The sequence below is a fragment of the Haliotis cracherodii genome, unplaced genomic scaffold, assembly GCF_022045235.1.
Source record: "Haliotis cracherodii isolate W230 unplaced genomic scaffold, xgHalCrac1.p SCAF_6, whole genome shotgun sequence".
Classification (NCBI taxonomy): Eukaryota; Metazoa; Mollusca; class Gastropoda; order Lepetellida; family Haliotidae; genus Haliotis; species Haliotis cracherodii.
In genome coordinates this window covers 59,431,820-59,448,113 of record NW_027266319.1, presented here as the reverse complement: position 1 = coordinate 59,448,113, position 16,294 = coordinate 59,431,820, and the positions used below count along the sequence as shown (strand labels likewise).

The following is a 16,294-nucleotide window of genomic DNA, read 5'->3' as shown; positions in this document are numbered from 1 at the left end:
TGGACTAACATTTGAAAACATGAACAATACTCTCTCGTCGATACGGTGCGCTCTTTCCGTTTGTAGTCCTATCATCCATTAGCAAAAGTTTGCAAAGCGTTTGACTCACGTTCCATTTGTTTTGTTTTTTGTTTGCTATGGTGACGGCTTTATTGACAGTTCCCTTGAGTGTAAATGTCCCAGATCTGTGACTTCCAGTAACATCTGTAGCATTGTCTTCAGCTTCCACACTTGTAAATAGCGTCTTCATCTTACGACTGATGGATTCTTAAATAAATGAATGATGCGATATTAATGTATTAACGAATATAAATTATTAATTTTAATAAAATGCTGTACTTCGGTCCAATATGGTACAAGAAAAAATGCTTTATACAGAAATCGTGATTATACCCGAGAATACACACATTGTACACTTTTTTATGGAAAATATTTCAACATTAGCCTATTGATGTTAACAACAAAAAGACTATCCAATACATGTTGAATTAGCGTTGACTGGTGGATCTGAAGAAGAGGTAGCGGACACTTGTCAACCTGTGTTAGTCCCTGGACTGTCTCATAGAGAGAATTACACATAAATTACATGCTACATACATATAATCCCATGTGAAGACTACTATACAAACCACCTATCAAATTCGACCAAGAAGGGAAACGCAGTTGCTGCTTTTGGTCACATTTGGTTTCCATTCCACAAAGAAATCGATAAATAGTTGCTACGACTGTCTGTACCCCCATCCATTAACATTTACAAGAGTCGAAGCGGTAAGATTGAACGCTAGTGTTGGGCCCATCGATTCAACAGGGCAAACAAACACAATGCAGCTTAACCTTCAGACATGTCATTTCCAATATGTACTGAATGCTTATGGTTTAATGTTTAATTTTAATCATACAACAAGCAACAATGGCTTTGCAAATGTAGTCATGACAGATTTTCAACAATAACCATGCAAAGATTAAACGGACACTTTGGAGACTAAAACTGTTATTTATTTTTACTCAAGTAATATCAATATGCCTTTGATGCACAGTGAGCGATACACATATGCGAATACAAGTTTTTTAACAGTGTTGCAAAACTTCAGTGATCAGATGTTCTGTTTGTCAGACGGAAGCATCTCAACACCAAGCATATAATTTCCGGCCGAGTAGCAGGGGAAATGGCCGAACGATGACGAAAGAGAAGATGGACTCCCAACATCTCGAATCTGTGAAGTCACTATTAATTGAACAATCCAATGTTGGGCTTACATAAACCATTAGCAGCTATATGCCCAAGTAACAAGTGTTATCTCGTAGTGCCGGTTTTTGGCAGAGATATTGTATGTCCGTCATGCAAGTGTAGTCGACAAAACAAGCCAGACCTGTGCCAGACACGCGGAGGCTGAGGCAGTTCTCCCTATTGAGGTTGTTCGGATCTCCCATACACCACTGACTTATCGAGGAACCATCGTTCCATCTCCAGATACCTTCCTCTTCAATGTCAGTTGAGCCAACCCTGAAAAATCCTGTTGGCGACTGGCCTGAAATAGTAATATGCACCCAAACATAATTTAATACTACAGCCATGTACACATATACTATTACTAAAACTCACCATTACTCACAAAGAAACCTTATTTTCCACCTGGCAAACTATTTATATCCTGTTTTTTGTTAATTTTCGGTCCGGGTAGTATTTTCCAAATGAATACAATTTCAAGAAGCTAACAGAGGTTATCTGGACTTCGTATTTGTTCTTAATTTGTCGTTGTCTACGTAATATTGTATGCATTGGTATGAGTGAGAGAATGCTGTCACGCTACGCTCCAGCCATTGTTGTTAAACGCCGCACTCAGGGAAATTCCAGCTATATGGAGGAAGTCATGTTTTGGCAAAGCATTCCAAAGGTTGAAAGCATGAGCAACGATCAATCCCATCGGAGCACGGTGACTGTTTCCATGTCACACGCTGTAACCATCATTTGGTTTGTGTGACAAGCATCGAGCACAAAGGACATATGTGCCAAGTGATTACACAGAAGTCGTCGGTAGGTAATACATTAATTCTTTTACGTCGATTGTTTAGGAGCCACCTGCGTTGTGTAGTGGCAGGACGATCCCCTGGCTGCATCATGCCAAAAGACGTTAAAATATAATTGTATGTATACTTGTCACCCTGTTTGTCACTCGGCATTAAAGGGATAAAACTAGACACTTTTTATTCCGAATTAATTGAACCTTAAAAAATACAAGCAGGTAACAAAATCGTATGTCATTACTTTCAAAACACCCTGAGACATTTGCCGAGCTCTTTGTAATTGTGCTTTAATTGCTATAGGTTTGGAAACAAAGGCGCAACTCTACTGTGAAAGATAGTAGTCCATGTGATACCATAGATCACACTGATATGCAACATTGTTACACATATACAAATGGTTGATTCAATCCATCACACTGGTATGTTAATTTTTGCAAATGTTTTCGTAATTACGGTCATGTTTGATTAATAAACTATGGTCGACTGTGTCGATCTTGCAGCTGTCTTATTTATGATCAAGACTGACGTTTAAGCTTAGCAATTTGGTGGTGACAGTGTTTTCAAATTAGTCTATTAGTCAAATTAGTAAAATTTCTATTGGAACTTCTTCAAATTAAGAAGATTCATTACTCTCGAATTGACAACCACTGTAATAAGACATGTACCTACCATTATTAAACATGTGTCTGACGATTTCTTGAAACATCCTGCCAGGCGTCATCTGAGCCAGCACTGCTCCTTCTGTAGCGCATGCGTCTGAGGCTAAGGTGTAATCACTGGCTGTACTGGACAGTTTCACACACGTCCCATCGATGAAGGTGTAGTCAGGTGGGCACCTCTCTGCAGGTTGGAACAACACACCGAAATATAGGTGAAATCAAATTTCCATATGATAATGTAATGATATCCCTTTACTGATATCATCGATTTACAACGAGTGAGAGAATGTGCCATAGATATTCGTGTCTAGACCAGACAAAACAGTGGTTGACATTACAAACAATGTACCTAGATATATAAAGGTCAACACAGAGAATATCAGTCTCGAATATGTGCCGAAAATGATCCCATTGGACGTGAAAGGGAAACTAGCGTTATTACGGACTGCGATTCTGAAAGTGAATTGCTGGACCACTGAGTCACCATTGAAAAATGGATTAACACGCATATACTCACTGATCATTGTATATGATTCCATTCCCTCATCCCTGAGGGACTCTGCTTGGGGACCGACAGTGTCAGACATCATGTGACACGTTTCAGTCGCCTCATTGAAGGAAACAGAACTGCACTCCGGCTCTCCGGCACATGTTTTAGCACATTGAATGAGGCTTGTAGAGGAGAGTGTTTTGTACGAGGCTGTAGCGTTGCCTTTGATTGAGTCCTGTTTAAACTTAAAGACCTTACAGTTGACTGCATTAAGAAAATCCCACTGTGTAATTAACATGCACGCTATGAGGGGATAATATAACGACTGCATCTTGGTTGTATTGCCAATAACGCACAACTGACTTCTGAAGCTCCTGTTCTTGGTTATCACCTTTCGATAACAATAGTTGGAATTGATACGCTAACGTCACCCCTGAACGTGTCAAGTGCTTAATAAATAACGGACGATTGGCGATAATGTATATTCGACTCATAATCAATTAACCACAGTTATTCTTATGATATGACTTCTTCTTAACGCGCATGTTGACGGGGTATTAGCTCTTGGGGGGAGAACATCGACATCACTGTCCCGGAACGTTTTATGCACAATATATAAACAAGCGTATAGTTGACAAAGTCATCTATATCCCCCGCCCATTTTAACATGTTATGGTCCCAAACCAGGTAACTGACCCAACATTTTTCTTAGCCGATGTCAAAACAGCTGCAATGTAAATTCTAAAATAACATTTCTAAAACGCCTTAATATTAAATGGCACTAGTTCAGTATGCGCTTTATATATAGACAGGCAATGTATGGCAAGGAAATATTTAAACGAACAGCACCCTTATAGAACCTAAGTCCAACTTGTTGCAATGGAAACGTAAAAAATAAAAATTTATAAAATTCCTAAATAGCAAAAGGCACCAGTTCAGCATGAGTCTGATAGACATGCAAAGTTTCGTTGAGAAATATTTAACGGTTTCTGAGTAATGCTCCGGAACCGATTTCGGGACGCACACACGCACAAACACACACACACATGGACGGAACCCATTTCTGTATCCCCCGCCAACTTCGTTCAGGCGGGGGATAATAAACAACAAATACACAATGAGCGGAATACCTGCTCTGACAACACAAACAGGGGCGATGAGCGGATAAGCGGACAACCATTCAACTGTTTACACCTACTGTAATTGCTGTGCAGTAATTTGAATTAATTTGTAAACTGAGGGACTTCGTAATACATTTGTTGATTTTATACAACTAGTTCCTTTACATGCATATTTCGGGGTTAACATATTGTTTCAATTTGGAAATTGACATGATCAGATATTGGGGGCTCGTCCGGGATAGAAATCAAATATATCACAAATTATTTGTCAAAATTATTGGATAAACATTTGAGCGCCTAATATTGTGTGAAGCCAACAATCACTATGGTTTTAAGTGCAGAGAAATTTGCTAGCAAACCTTCAACGGAACAAGTCTCTATGCCCTAAACTGGTCGAATTGGCCAGATAATACAAACTTGATATCAAATCAGGTATGTTTTAGGCTTATGTCAAGAATTTTTATAAGAAATTATAATTGAAAGAGAAAAATTTACTTTCGAAATCTGGCTTAAAGAAATTAAGGCAGAGAAGAAAAAGTAGAAAGAAATTTTCAGCTTTAAATAAATGAAGCTGAGACAAAAAAAAAAGAGGGGAAAATTGAGATTGGAAGCTGATAAAGAAATTAGGCTAAAGCAACTTGAATTATGGAATGATCTCCCTCACAGTACCTCCACAGTAGATAAACTGTTTTATAATTTCCAAACAGATTAGACTAGTTTCCTCATTATGTAAACGTGAGGTTGAGATGTTTTTCCTACATTCTTTTTTTTTAAAAGCTAGCTTACAGTTTGAAATGGCGACTAGATCAGAGGACCATGTTGTTGCAAAGTGTGTTTGGGGGAAATGCTCACGAAGTTTATTCTGCCTTACCTATTGATAGGAGTTCTGATTATCAGGTTGTTAAGGCTGAGGTTTTGAGGGCACCGAATTGGAAAAGTTTAGATCTGATTAGTAAAGGAATAATTCTACTTTTGTAGAGTTTCCAATGGAGAAGGAATCTCTGTTTGATAGGTGGTGTACTTCAAAGGAGGGCAATGGCGATTTGGATAGTTAGAGGCAGTTGGTTTTGCTGGATGTTTTTGAAATATCTTGATGATCAGAAAGTGGATCAGTTACTCAAGTTCAGTTCTTCTGAGAATAATTCCAGTTATAATTTGGCTGGCACTTTTATGGATCATTCTCTTGACCTGTCTAAATTTTAGAGGGAGAGTACTAAACATTCTTACAGTTTGGCTGTTGATAATGAGGAACCAGTTCTGGGTAGGGAGTGTGGCGATATGACAAAGATGTCTTCGTTCTTTGACTGTGTTTAAACACTGTAAATGCAGCTGTGTGGAAGAGAGTGCAGCCAGCAGCATGTGACAGTTATCTCCCCTATCCTGGCTGAGGCCTATTTAAGGATGGGTCCCAATAAGGGTTTAGCTAATACCACAGGGGGAGTTAGTTAAATTTCAGGGGTAAGACCAAGAACTAAACGTTGTTGCCAACAGGGCATCCTCTTCAGAAGTAGCTGATATGGTTCAAGTTAGCTATTATTTCAAGGATAGAAATTTAATGTGGAAATGGTTGTTTGTTTGTTTGTTGTTTAACGCCGCACTCAGCAATATTCCAGCTATTCCGGCGGTCTGTAAGTAACCGAGTCTGGACCAGACAATCCGGTGATTAAAATCATGAGCATCGATCCGCGCAATTGGGATACGATGGCATGCATCAACCAAGTCAGCGAGCCTGACAACCCGATACCGTTAGTCGCCTTTTACGACAATCACAGTCGCCTTTAACGACAAACATGGGCTGCTGAAGACCTATTAAAACCCGGACCTTTTTGCAAGTCTGGGCAAAGCACTCCAGTGCTTTAAAGCATTACAACGATCAATCCCATTGGTACACGATGACACACAGCTGCCATGTCACACACTGTTACATCAATCCTCAATTGTAAGTTCGTGAGACAAGCATGGAGTACAGAGGACCTTTTGTACCCGATAGACAATAGGTTTATTCTTTCAAGTACATTGATTCGGAACCACCTATTTTTGTATGATATGTATGGGTGAGGTATCCATGGTAAATTGTAGCATGGTATGTCAGTGGGCTAGCAGTATCCGTCCGGCATAAGTCCGGACCAGTCACACGCACAGATGCGTCCACATCGCTGGATAAGTGAAATACATATAGTAATAAACGCGGCGTTAAACCACCTTTCACCTCAACCCACCTATTGTTGAGGTTATTAAAAGAGTATTCGTCTGAATTGAGCCTTCGATATTGAATTACCATATTGATATTTTTTTAGGTATTGGTTGTTTCTTAAATTGGTAGTGACCAATTTTTAACTGAGATTGTTTGTGGCTGTGCCCTCGACAGGGGTTAAAGTACTGTAAAATCATTGACCGCCCTGAGAGGGTATCGAACGTCCATGTCATTCAAGGTATGTTATTCCTATCATAGTTGTTATCGTAGAATAAATATTCTTTTATATTATATCTATGCCAATAATCGCCAACTGCTGAAGGGATCATGTAAATCCTGCTGGGCTTCATGCACGTAGAAAAGGTACTGTAAATCCCCATGGACCCTGGCATTGTAATCTGTCTTCACCTTATGGCGATCTATAGCCCGTTTCTAAAATGTATTGTAATGTTTAGTGATATATTTTCATAATTTACTGTAGTTTTAAATAAAATCTATGATAAGTCTAGTTTTTTTACTGTTTTTTGTTTACAGCTTTTTTATAGTCTCAATGAAGAACTTTTTATAGTCACGATATGGCTGTAATCCTGCCGATGTGACTTTAAATTTCACTCACTCACTCATTGTTTTTCAAATATGTCGTGATGACAATTGCCAACTAGTGGCACATATATTTAGGGAATTTTCTCCATAAAAACAACCAAAATAATTAGATATGTACCTACCATTGTTAAACATGTGTCTAATGAATTCGTCAAATACCTCGCCAGGGGTCATCTGAGCCAGCACTGCCCCATCATAAGCGCATGGATCTGAGGCTAAGGAGTAACTTCTGGCAACTTTGGACAGTTTCACACACGTCCCATCGATGAAGGTGTAGTTAAGTGGGCACCTCGCTGAAAATGTATTGAAAGTTCCATACGACAATTTAATTATATACATTTACTGATATGATCGATTTACAACGTGTGCGTGAATGTGCCACAGTCAGTAATATTACAGCTGTATGTTAGAAGACCATAATGATCATATTTAGACCAGACAGACCAGCTGTTAATATAAAAAAAACTATCTTAATATAAACGTCAACGCAGAGAATATCGGCCGAAACTGATTCCAATGGACGTAAAAGGGAAACTAGCATTTTCATGGACCGCAATTCTGAAAGTGAATTGCTGAGCCACTGGACCACCATTGAAAAACGAATTAACACGCATATACTCACTGATCATTGTGTATGATTCCATTCCCTCATCCCTGAGAGACTCTGCTTTGGGACCGACAGTGTCAGACTTCATGTGACACGTTTCAGTCGCCTCATTGAAGGAAACGGAACTGCACTCAGACTCTCCAGCAAATGTTTCAGCACACTGGATGAGGCTCGTAGAAGGGAGTGTTTTGTACGAGGCTGTAGCGTTGCCTTTGATTGAGTCCTGTTGAAACTTAAAGACCTTACAGTTGACTGCATAAACAAAATCCCACTGTGCAATTAACATGCACGCAATGAGGGGATAATGTAACGACTGCATCTGGGTTATATTGCCAATAACGCACAACTGACTTCTGAAGCTCCTGTTCTTGGTTTTCACCATCAGATAACACTGGTTTTAATTGTTAAAAGTTAAAATCAGCCTTTGCGGTATCAAGTGCTTAATACATAATGGATTGTTTGCGATAATGTCCATTCGACACATTATCAAGAAACAGTAATTATTCTAATGATATGAATTCTCCCAACTCTCAATCCCTGGTCAACGGTAGCATGTACACTACTTTCCCCTTTCAGGGAAGACGTAATTTCTGTCAGGAGAAAATGCATAGAAAAATGTATGTATGTATGTATGTATGTATGTATGTATGTATGTATGTATGTATGTTTTTCATGACTATATAATTCAGAGCTATGAAAAAGAATTATGACTTTATATACATTACCATACCGTTGAAGATGGGTTAAACTTTCTCAGTCATTGATTGAATCGGATGTGAAGCATTTGCATTAGCTAAGGCTTTTTTCCATTCTGCAATTGTTATCACTCTCCTTCACTCATTGCCAGTTTCTGATCGATATGTGAATCCTGGTGCAGCGTAATCATTAGTGTCGGAGACCTTTTGTTCAAAGGCCAATTATCAGTGAATATCAAAACATTTCCATACAATGGATAATGATTAATGAAGGGTTGAAAACAATGAAAATAACGTTTGTTGCTAATGGGGGATGTTTGCCAAGGGTATCCATTGACGCAAGATATTTCTGTTTTGCAAGTATTTGTTTTGAATTATACATAAATTCAGTTTGGATGACGACAACCAAGAATGTATCGGTATCAGAAAAACTAGTTGGTGCAGTCTGCTGATGATATCACATATAATAAATCCTATATAAAATGTGTTTCAATAAAAGTAAGTGCGGGAAACTATGTCGACACAACACTTCATGTACTTTTCATTGCCTGTCACTTGATCCAACGGTCACGTTTTAGACAGTGAACACACTCTGGATTTAAAAGCCGATATTGAGCCTGTAACTGAAAAGTACGAATTCTTGAAAACAAAAGTGAACGTGGAAGACGGTGAACAAATATTGTCCCACAGCCTGTTCCGACTTTACAGAACAGTGAGGTGAAATTGGTTTTAACGTCTCGTCCAAGATAATTGCACTATTATACCAACGTGAATGCATGGTGTCTGTGTGTGTCTGTGTGTGTGTGTGTGGGGGGGGGGGGGGGGGGGGGGACTCGACCCACATTCTCAAAAGCACCAAAGTAGTTCTTATTTGCAGATATCTGTTGATTTCGTTACGGCATCAAACTCCCCTTCGTGTCTCGTCAGAACGCTGTTTTTGGTAATTGCTAGTGGTTTGAAATGGAACACCCCTCACTGCATTCCAGGGTCCGTGGCAACAATTTACCTTTCAACGAGGAAAAGTCGCGTAGGTACATTTTTCTTTTCTCTGTTCCTCTGAATTTAGAACGTATCCGAGGTAGATGGGCTGAGATTGTTTGTGATGAATGGTGAATCCTAGTGAATAAACAAATTCGTTGCTTTCATCACATTGTTTTGAGATCCCTGTTTTGCAGCAGATCATCTAAACAAACCGAGACAGTATTCCGTATTTGTCACTCCACTCCACTTGAGTGAAGACCAAGAGAGCTTTGCTAAGCCCGTATGCCAGGCAGGTAAACTGGAAGAGAATGCCACAAGATTCCAGTAAAACCGCAAGAACTTTCTATCTCTTTGGTGTACAGAAATTGTGACATACGCATCCTTCAAGTCAATTTGGTGTCACCAGATTAACAGCAAATATTGTTGTCAATAATATATTTAATCTCCTCAGCCTTTTTGTTCAAAACTGTTTAAGCCTACGGTATTCTTATACTTTCAGCTTTCTTACATCTACTGAAGATATTTGAGATGAATTGTCCTTGACACAATTTAGCAACCTCAATGACCCGTCACATACCATGACTGCTAATGAAAGCCCGTACGGTGGCATTGAAGTTTATAGCTTTAAAAATAGCTGAAAAATGACAGGGGAGTACCCGCTGAGAACCCGTGGATAGAAAGTAAGACATAGAGGATATTTCATGTGTCGAGTGAAGTATCACGTTTCTCTCATCGAGAGTGGCGGGGGAAAGCTGATATTTTCACGAGCGGCATAGCCAGGAGTTGAAATTATCTTACAACCCCTCTCCCTGTTGCTTCTGATTGTTCTGCAGGATGGTCACACGTTATGAGTCTGCAATCTCATGCTCTCGAAACTGGACTCAGTCGCCATTGTTTTTTACCCCTTTACGGACTTACCTGGGTCAGATTTTTTCGGAAGTACTGGTCTGTTGATTAACTCCGGGCGGTTATCGATACCAGATACATTCGGAAAATTCTCGTAATGCTCACACGGTTATATTGTAGTGCGATATGTAAGAGTTAACAGTGTAAATATCGTACGTCAAGACACTTTCTCTCATGCAGACCCTCAGAATGGATACTGAGATGAAATTGGCATTGAAAAACGTATAAAAAACGGAGAGCTTAGTTCTGCCCTTGAGTAAGAAAGTGAAAAGATAAAGACCATATGTCCAATCCTGAAACTGGCGATGCAAGAAATGGTCAGTCGTAAGATGCGACTATGTTTGTCACAGGAGGCGACTAACAGGGTAGGGTGGTCAGGCTCTCTTACAACAAACAATCCTTCAAGCAATCCTACAAAAATACAAACAAAAAACAATGGCACGTCACTTTATATCTCTTTGACAGAATAGCATGGGTTTCACACGTTATACCAATGAAGGGAGTCGGCATGTCTTCGGTGTGACACATTAACGCTTCTACTACTGGGATACACCTCCGTCATCCTTCAGAACATCGCCAATGAGAAATGACCAGAAAATATCAACACATATGAAATTACATATGATTTTATTAATGTTCATACCCAGAAAAATGTTAAAATTATAGATCCCATTTAGCAGATTCGTAGACGACACCAGAGCAAAAACCGTTACAATCGTGGACGAAAGGATAAGGAATACTGAATTATGTGCATCTCAAAACAATAATATGATGAACAAGCACCATTTCGACATTATGCTTCTCTCCTGTCTGCTTCTGATCCTCACGTTATTCGGAAACCAAGTATCTGGCCGCTTCTTCCTAGATAATCGACGGCACTTGACAAATGTAAATGTGTGCTTCTGTACACCCGTAATCATTAAGACAAGCAACGCCGTCTTGGAATTGAACAGTCAAACAATCCTCACCATTTTGATTATTTGGTTCACCTTGGCACCAACCAGAAACTGGAGTACCGTCATTCCAAGACCACGTTCCTTCCTCCGCCGTGTCTGTGGCACCAGCCCAGTAACGGATGTCTGGAATAATAAAACTGCAATAGAGTGCTCCTATTATTTTAAATTGATAGTTGATTGACGCATTCAGTTTTCAACAGACAGGTACATTGGCTGTAACGATTGGTGGACCTATCCCTGCCCATAGCATTAACCAAGACAAATAATTAACCAAGACAAAACTCTGATCTGAGATAGTACATGACCATAGTCCGTGAAATGAAAAATAATTGTGAAAATCCGGGTGCCATGTTGATGGCTGACGAACGATATTGAGCTACGCTTAAGAATCAATTCCATGGCCTACTGAGGAAGTATGGCGCTAGTCTGTTTAAGTGATGTCACTTCAGTTTAGCCAAACATTTGGTTCGTAAACTAAGATTAAAAGGCAGCTTGGCCCATGACTCCAAGTTATGTGAAATTTGGGGACAGGGGATTTTGGCTTGAAGAAGGCATTCCCTAACACAACATGTGTGCTCCGCTCCTTGCTGGTCTGTTTCTTTATGCACGCGAGTCGAATTTCTGCTCGGATGAGCAAATTCAAAACAACGGAATAACGGAACAACGTTTAACTGAAGCGTCAGCTGTATCCATTATCACAAATAGCCACTTTCCCCTTTCACCGATTTACCCAACTAGACTAGCCATCAGCGAAACCGCCTCAACTGTTTCATTTTTAGATCTCTACATAAGATTCACAGTGATAAATCATTATCCACAAAACAATTTGACAAGAGGAATGGCTTTAACTATCCGATAGTCAACAGAAGCGCAGTCATCCGGGCACATTGCAGTCACACTCCCTTCTGAGTTTAAGGATTTAGATTGTCTTTGCAGGATTACAATGAACGTTTTGCAACGTCAAGGGTTAAATCCAATATTGAACATTGTCATCGTTATCTGTTTTGTCGTTAATCAAGAGCCTCATCTTCCAGATGGCATTTATGTTTCCATATTTTTTAGAGTGGACGCGATTGATACCATGTTGTTTATTATACAAACGTGGTCGAAAAAACGGGGTGCTCAATTAACTTAAGGGTGTATATACGTGTGTTATCGAACCTTCCACAGCCATGAACTGAAAAGTTTCATTCATGAGGTATCCCGTTTTGACTTGGACCAGTTCTCCTCCTTCATCTGAACACGAGACATTAGCCTCATCATACGTTTTCTGTGAACTTGACTTTCGTAGGCACACTCCTCCAACACTGATGTAATTAAACGGGCACAATCCTGAAATATGAAATGAAGAGCAAAATAAGAATTGAATGAGAAATAACCCTCTTTTGACATATTTTGAGATGTTTGGTCTAACGGTCTATTGCGTATCAACTCAACTGTGCAGAGTTGCTTTCACTAACGATGCTTATATCCGCTCGTCGGGGATATGGATCCCATATCTACCCTGATTGTGACCCATTGGTTGGCAACACCGTACCCGGGTTCATGGCTTTAAGCGAGATGACACGCCGTGATATAACTTACATACTATTTAAAGCAGCTTAAAGCCCAACTCACTCACTCACTCACTCACTCACTCAAACTCTTTGTTAAAGAGTTAAAGAAAACTCGCTCACACATTCAACAAAACCAATCTGCTCACTCATTCACTCACAACTTTAAAGGGGAAGTGTACACGCAAAAATCACTTTCTTTCTTTTTCTAAACAAAACGCAATTTTACAATTAGTTAGTATCTGTGTTTGAAAATATAATCTCATTTTTTTCACAGTGAAAGTAGGAAGCTCACAATAGTGTGAAAATGCTATGCCGTTATGAGGCCTTCGTTTTTCGAGATAAACAGGCCTGAGTTATCCCCCTTAGATTATGACGTAATTGGTGCCAATTCAACAGGGCACCTGTCTATTCTCAACGCAAAAGATATCAAGTACCAGTTTGCGGTAAAACAACATGGCCTATGACACACTCCGGCGCAGTGGTGACTCAGCATAACACTATGCTGGCTGGCATCTGAGACGCTAGAATCACACACCTGTACCTACACCACGTGAAGCGGCTCTAACAAAGCATGATGACGTCATAATGTTTATCAATTGGCACCAATGACGTCATATTGCAAGGGGCATAAGCCATGGTGTTTTTTGTTCTGGAAATAGAACACTTGGTAAATGTGAAAAATATAAATCGTTTTAATGCAAAAAATATGTTAATTAATTGTGATATTTTTTATATTTTTGTCTATAACACTACTAGGTTAACACTTTTAATGGGGAAAAAGTACAAGAAAAATAGGTTCATTTCCGTGTGAACTTGCCCTTTAAAGTGAAATAGCAGCATTCACGTTACGTCACTACTCACCAGTCATCACAAATACTGTGGTGCCAATATCAACCGATAAACTGTTTGCTTGCAGCAAGCGGAGGTCAGATTGAAACAAGTGACAAATCTTGTTTTTGTCACTGAAAGAAAAGGCAGCACAACCAACACCTCCAAAGCAATTCCTTGCACAGAGATCCATACTCCCACAGGGGATAGACTTGTTCATGCCTGCAATCTGTCGACCTGTCAAAGATGGAACCTTTTCAAATCTGACAACGGTAGGTGCAAGTTGTCCCGACCATGCAATCAACATTGATGTCACAAGTGTAAGAAGAACTGCAGACATGATTCAGGAGGGAGTAACCAAATAGTTATATTCTTGTATAGTGTAGTAAGGTAGAATATAGTCTTTCTTATCGCGTATAAATCCTCCGCAGTCAATGCACCGAGGAACAAGAACAACTACCATATACCGCATTAAGCAGCTATTAGATGCCTTTATTTGGAATTCTGTGTACGTGTTTGTTTGATTTGTCAGGGGGCATTGGATAGATGTTTAAAGTATGAAAAGCATGCCTAAAAGCATCGACATGTGCAAAATGTATCTTTTGTGTTTTATGTGTATCCTTTTACGGTTAGTAATCAATTTAGGTCAGCGTCGCTGACCATATATCTACAGATACTATCAGTATTATGGGTGAAACAATGGATTCTTTACAGTCGTTTCTTAACATATCCTTTTTTCATTTGGAACGATTGTTCCTACGATTACACTGTCGGTAATGGAAAGTCCTCGATGATCTATTGTTATATATAAGGCATTAAAATAGGACACATTTAAATTTTCACTTTCATTTCTATACCCTTCATAAATGAGATATTCATTGACAAGTAATTAAGTATAATACATACACATTGAAATTATTTCGATGTGAGCGGATCTTTGGTTTTGGAGTGTACCAAAACGTCTAAAAGCATCCATATTACTAAAACTTTTTGTTGACACCTGTGCCGTACATCCCTGTTTTCCCAAATGTCCTTACACCCTGCTGTTCACACGTGTCCTGTACTACTGCTGCTGACACGTGTCCTCTACACCCCACTGCTGACACATGTCCCGTACACCCTGCTTTTTACACATGTTCCGTACACCCCACTGTTGACACATGTCCCGTACACCCCGCTGTTGACACGTGTCCCGTACACCACACTGTTGACACGTGTCCCGTACACCCCACTGTTGACACGTGTTCCGTACACCCCACTGTTGACACATGTCCCGTACATCCCACTGTTGACACATGTCCCGTACACCCCACTGCTGACACATGTCCCGTACACCCCGCTGTTGACACATGTCCCGTACACCACACTGTTGACACATGTCCCGTACACCACACTGCTGACACGTGTCCCGTACACCCCACTGCTGACAGATGCCCCGTACACCCTACTAATCACGCATGTCCCCTACACCCCACTATTGACACGTGTCCCGTAAACCCTGCCGTTGACACGTGTCCCGTACACTGTTCACGTATGTCCCCTACACCCCACTGCTGACACGTGTCCCGTACACCCTGACGTTGAACGTTTCCCATACACCCCACTGCTGACACGTGTCCCGTACACCACACTGCTGACACATGTCCCGTACACCACACTGCTGACACATGTCCCTAACACCACACTGCTGACACATGTCCTGTACACCACACTGCTGACACATGTCCCGTACACCACACTGTTGACACATGTCCCTTACACTCCACCATTGACACGTGTCCCGTACACCCTGCCGGGGATACGTGTCCCGTACACCCCACTGTTGACACGTCCCGTACACCGCACTGCTGACACATGTCCCGTACACCACACTGCTGACACGTGTCCCGTACTCCCCACTGCTGACACATGCCCCGTACACCCTGCCGTTGACGCGCGTCCCGCACACCAAACTGCTGACACATGCCCCGTTCACCAAACTGCTGACACGTGTCCTGTACACCACACTGCTGACACGTGTCCTGTACACCACACTGCTGACACATGTCCCGTACACCCAACTGCTGACACATGTCCCGTACACCACACAGCTGACACGTGTCCCGTACACCACACTGCTGACACATGTCCCGTACACCCCACTGCTGACACGTATCCTGTACACCCCGTTGTTGACACCTGTTCCGTACACCATAATGCTGACACGTGTCCCGTACACCAAACTGCTGACACGTGTCCTGTACACCACACTGCTGACACGTGTCCTGTACACCACACTGTTGACACGTGTCCTGTACACCACACTGTTGACACGTGTCCCGTACACCACACTGTTGACACATGTCCCGTACACCACACTGCTGACACGTGTCCTGTACACCACACTGTTCACACAAGTCCAGTACACCACACTGCTGACACGTGTCCCGTACAACACACTATTGACACATGCCCCGTACACCCCACTGCTGACACGTGTCCTGTACACCCCGTTGTTGACACCTGTCCCGTACACCATACTGCTGACACGTGTCCCGTACACCACACTGCGGACACGTGTCCTGTACACCACACTGCTGACACGTGTCCCGTACACCACACTATTGACACATGCCCCGTACACCCCACTGCTGACACGTGTCCCGTACACCCCGTTGTTCACACATGTCCCGT

The 16,294-nt window shown here is 41.1% G+C and overlaps 2 protein-coding genes across 2 annotated transcripts; both read right to left on the bottom strand.

Annotated features, from left to right (window-relative positions):
• Positions 1 to 1,272: 1,272 nt before the first annotated feature.
• LOC139446834 (alpha-N-acetylgalactosamine-specific lectin-like) lies at positions 1,273 to 3,505 on the bottom strand. Its single transcript, XM_071228175.1, has 3 exons — positions 3,202 to 3,505; positions 2,695 to 2,865; positions 1,273 to 1,529 (listed from the first exon to the last, which is right to left on the bottom strand). The coding sequence occupies exons 1-3, from the start codon at positions 3,503 to 3,505 to the stop codon at positions 1,273 to 1,275; spliced, it is 732 nt and encodes a 243-aa protein (XP_071084276.1).
• A 2,003-nt stretch (positions 3,506 to 5,508) lies between these two features.
• On the bottom strand, positions 5,509 to 8,018 carry LOC139446545 (uncharacterized). The gene is made up of 3 exons (XM_071227846.1): positions 7,715 to 8,018; positions 7,215 to 7,385; positions 5,509 to 5,624 (listed from the first exon to the last, which is right to left on the bottom strand). Exons 1-3 carry the CDS (start codon positions 8,016 to 8,018, stop codon positions 5,509 to 5,511), a joined length of 591 nt encoding a protein of 196 aa, XP_071083947.1.
• Positions 8,019 to 16,294: the final 8,276 nt, after the last annotated feature.

What these genes read in the sequence shown, in the direction of transcription:
- LOC139446834 (XM_071228175.1), bottom strand. Translation starts at nt 3,505, where the DNA reads ATGCAGTCGTTATATTATCCCCTCATAGCGTGCATGTTAATTACACAG. An exon ending in GGAATCATATACAATGATCA is followed by an intron (nt 2,866 to 3,201) that starts GTGAGTATATGC and finishes TCCAACCTGCAG; the next exon opens with AGAGGTGCCCACCTGACTAC. An exon ending in CAGACACATGTTTAATAATG is followed by an intron (nt 1,530 to 2,694) that starts GTAGGTACATGT and finishes TTACTATTTCAG; the next exon opens with GCCAGTCGCCAACAGGATTT.
- LOC139446545 (XM_071227846.1), bottom strand. Translation starts at nt 8,018, where the DNA reads ATGCAGTCGTTACATTATCCCCTCATTGCGTGCATGTTAATTGCACAG. An exon ending in GGAATCATACACAATGATCA is followed by an intron (nt 7,386 to 7,714) that starts GTGAGTATATGC and finishes ATACATTTTCAG; the next exon opens with CGAGGTGCCCACTTAACTAC. An exon ending in TAGACACATGTTTAACAATG is followed by an intron (nt 5,625 to 7,214) that starts GTAGGTACATAT and finishes TCTTCCACACAG; the next exon opens with CTGCATTTACAGTGTTTAAA.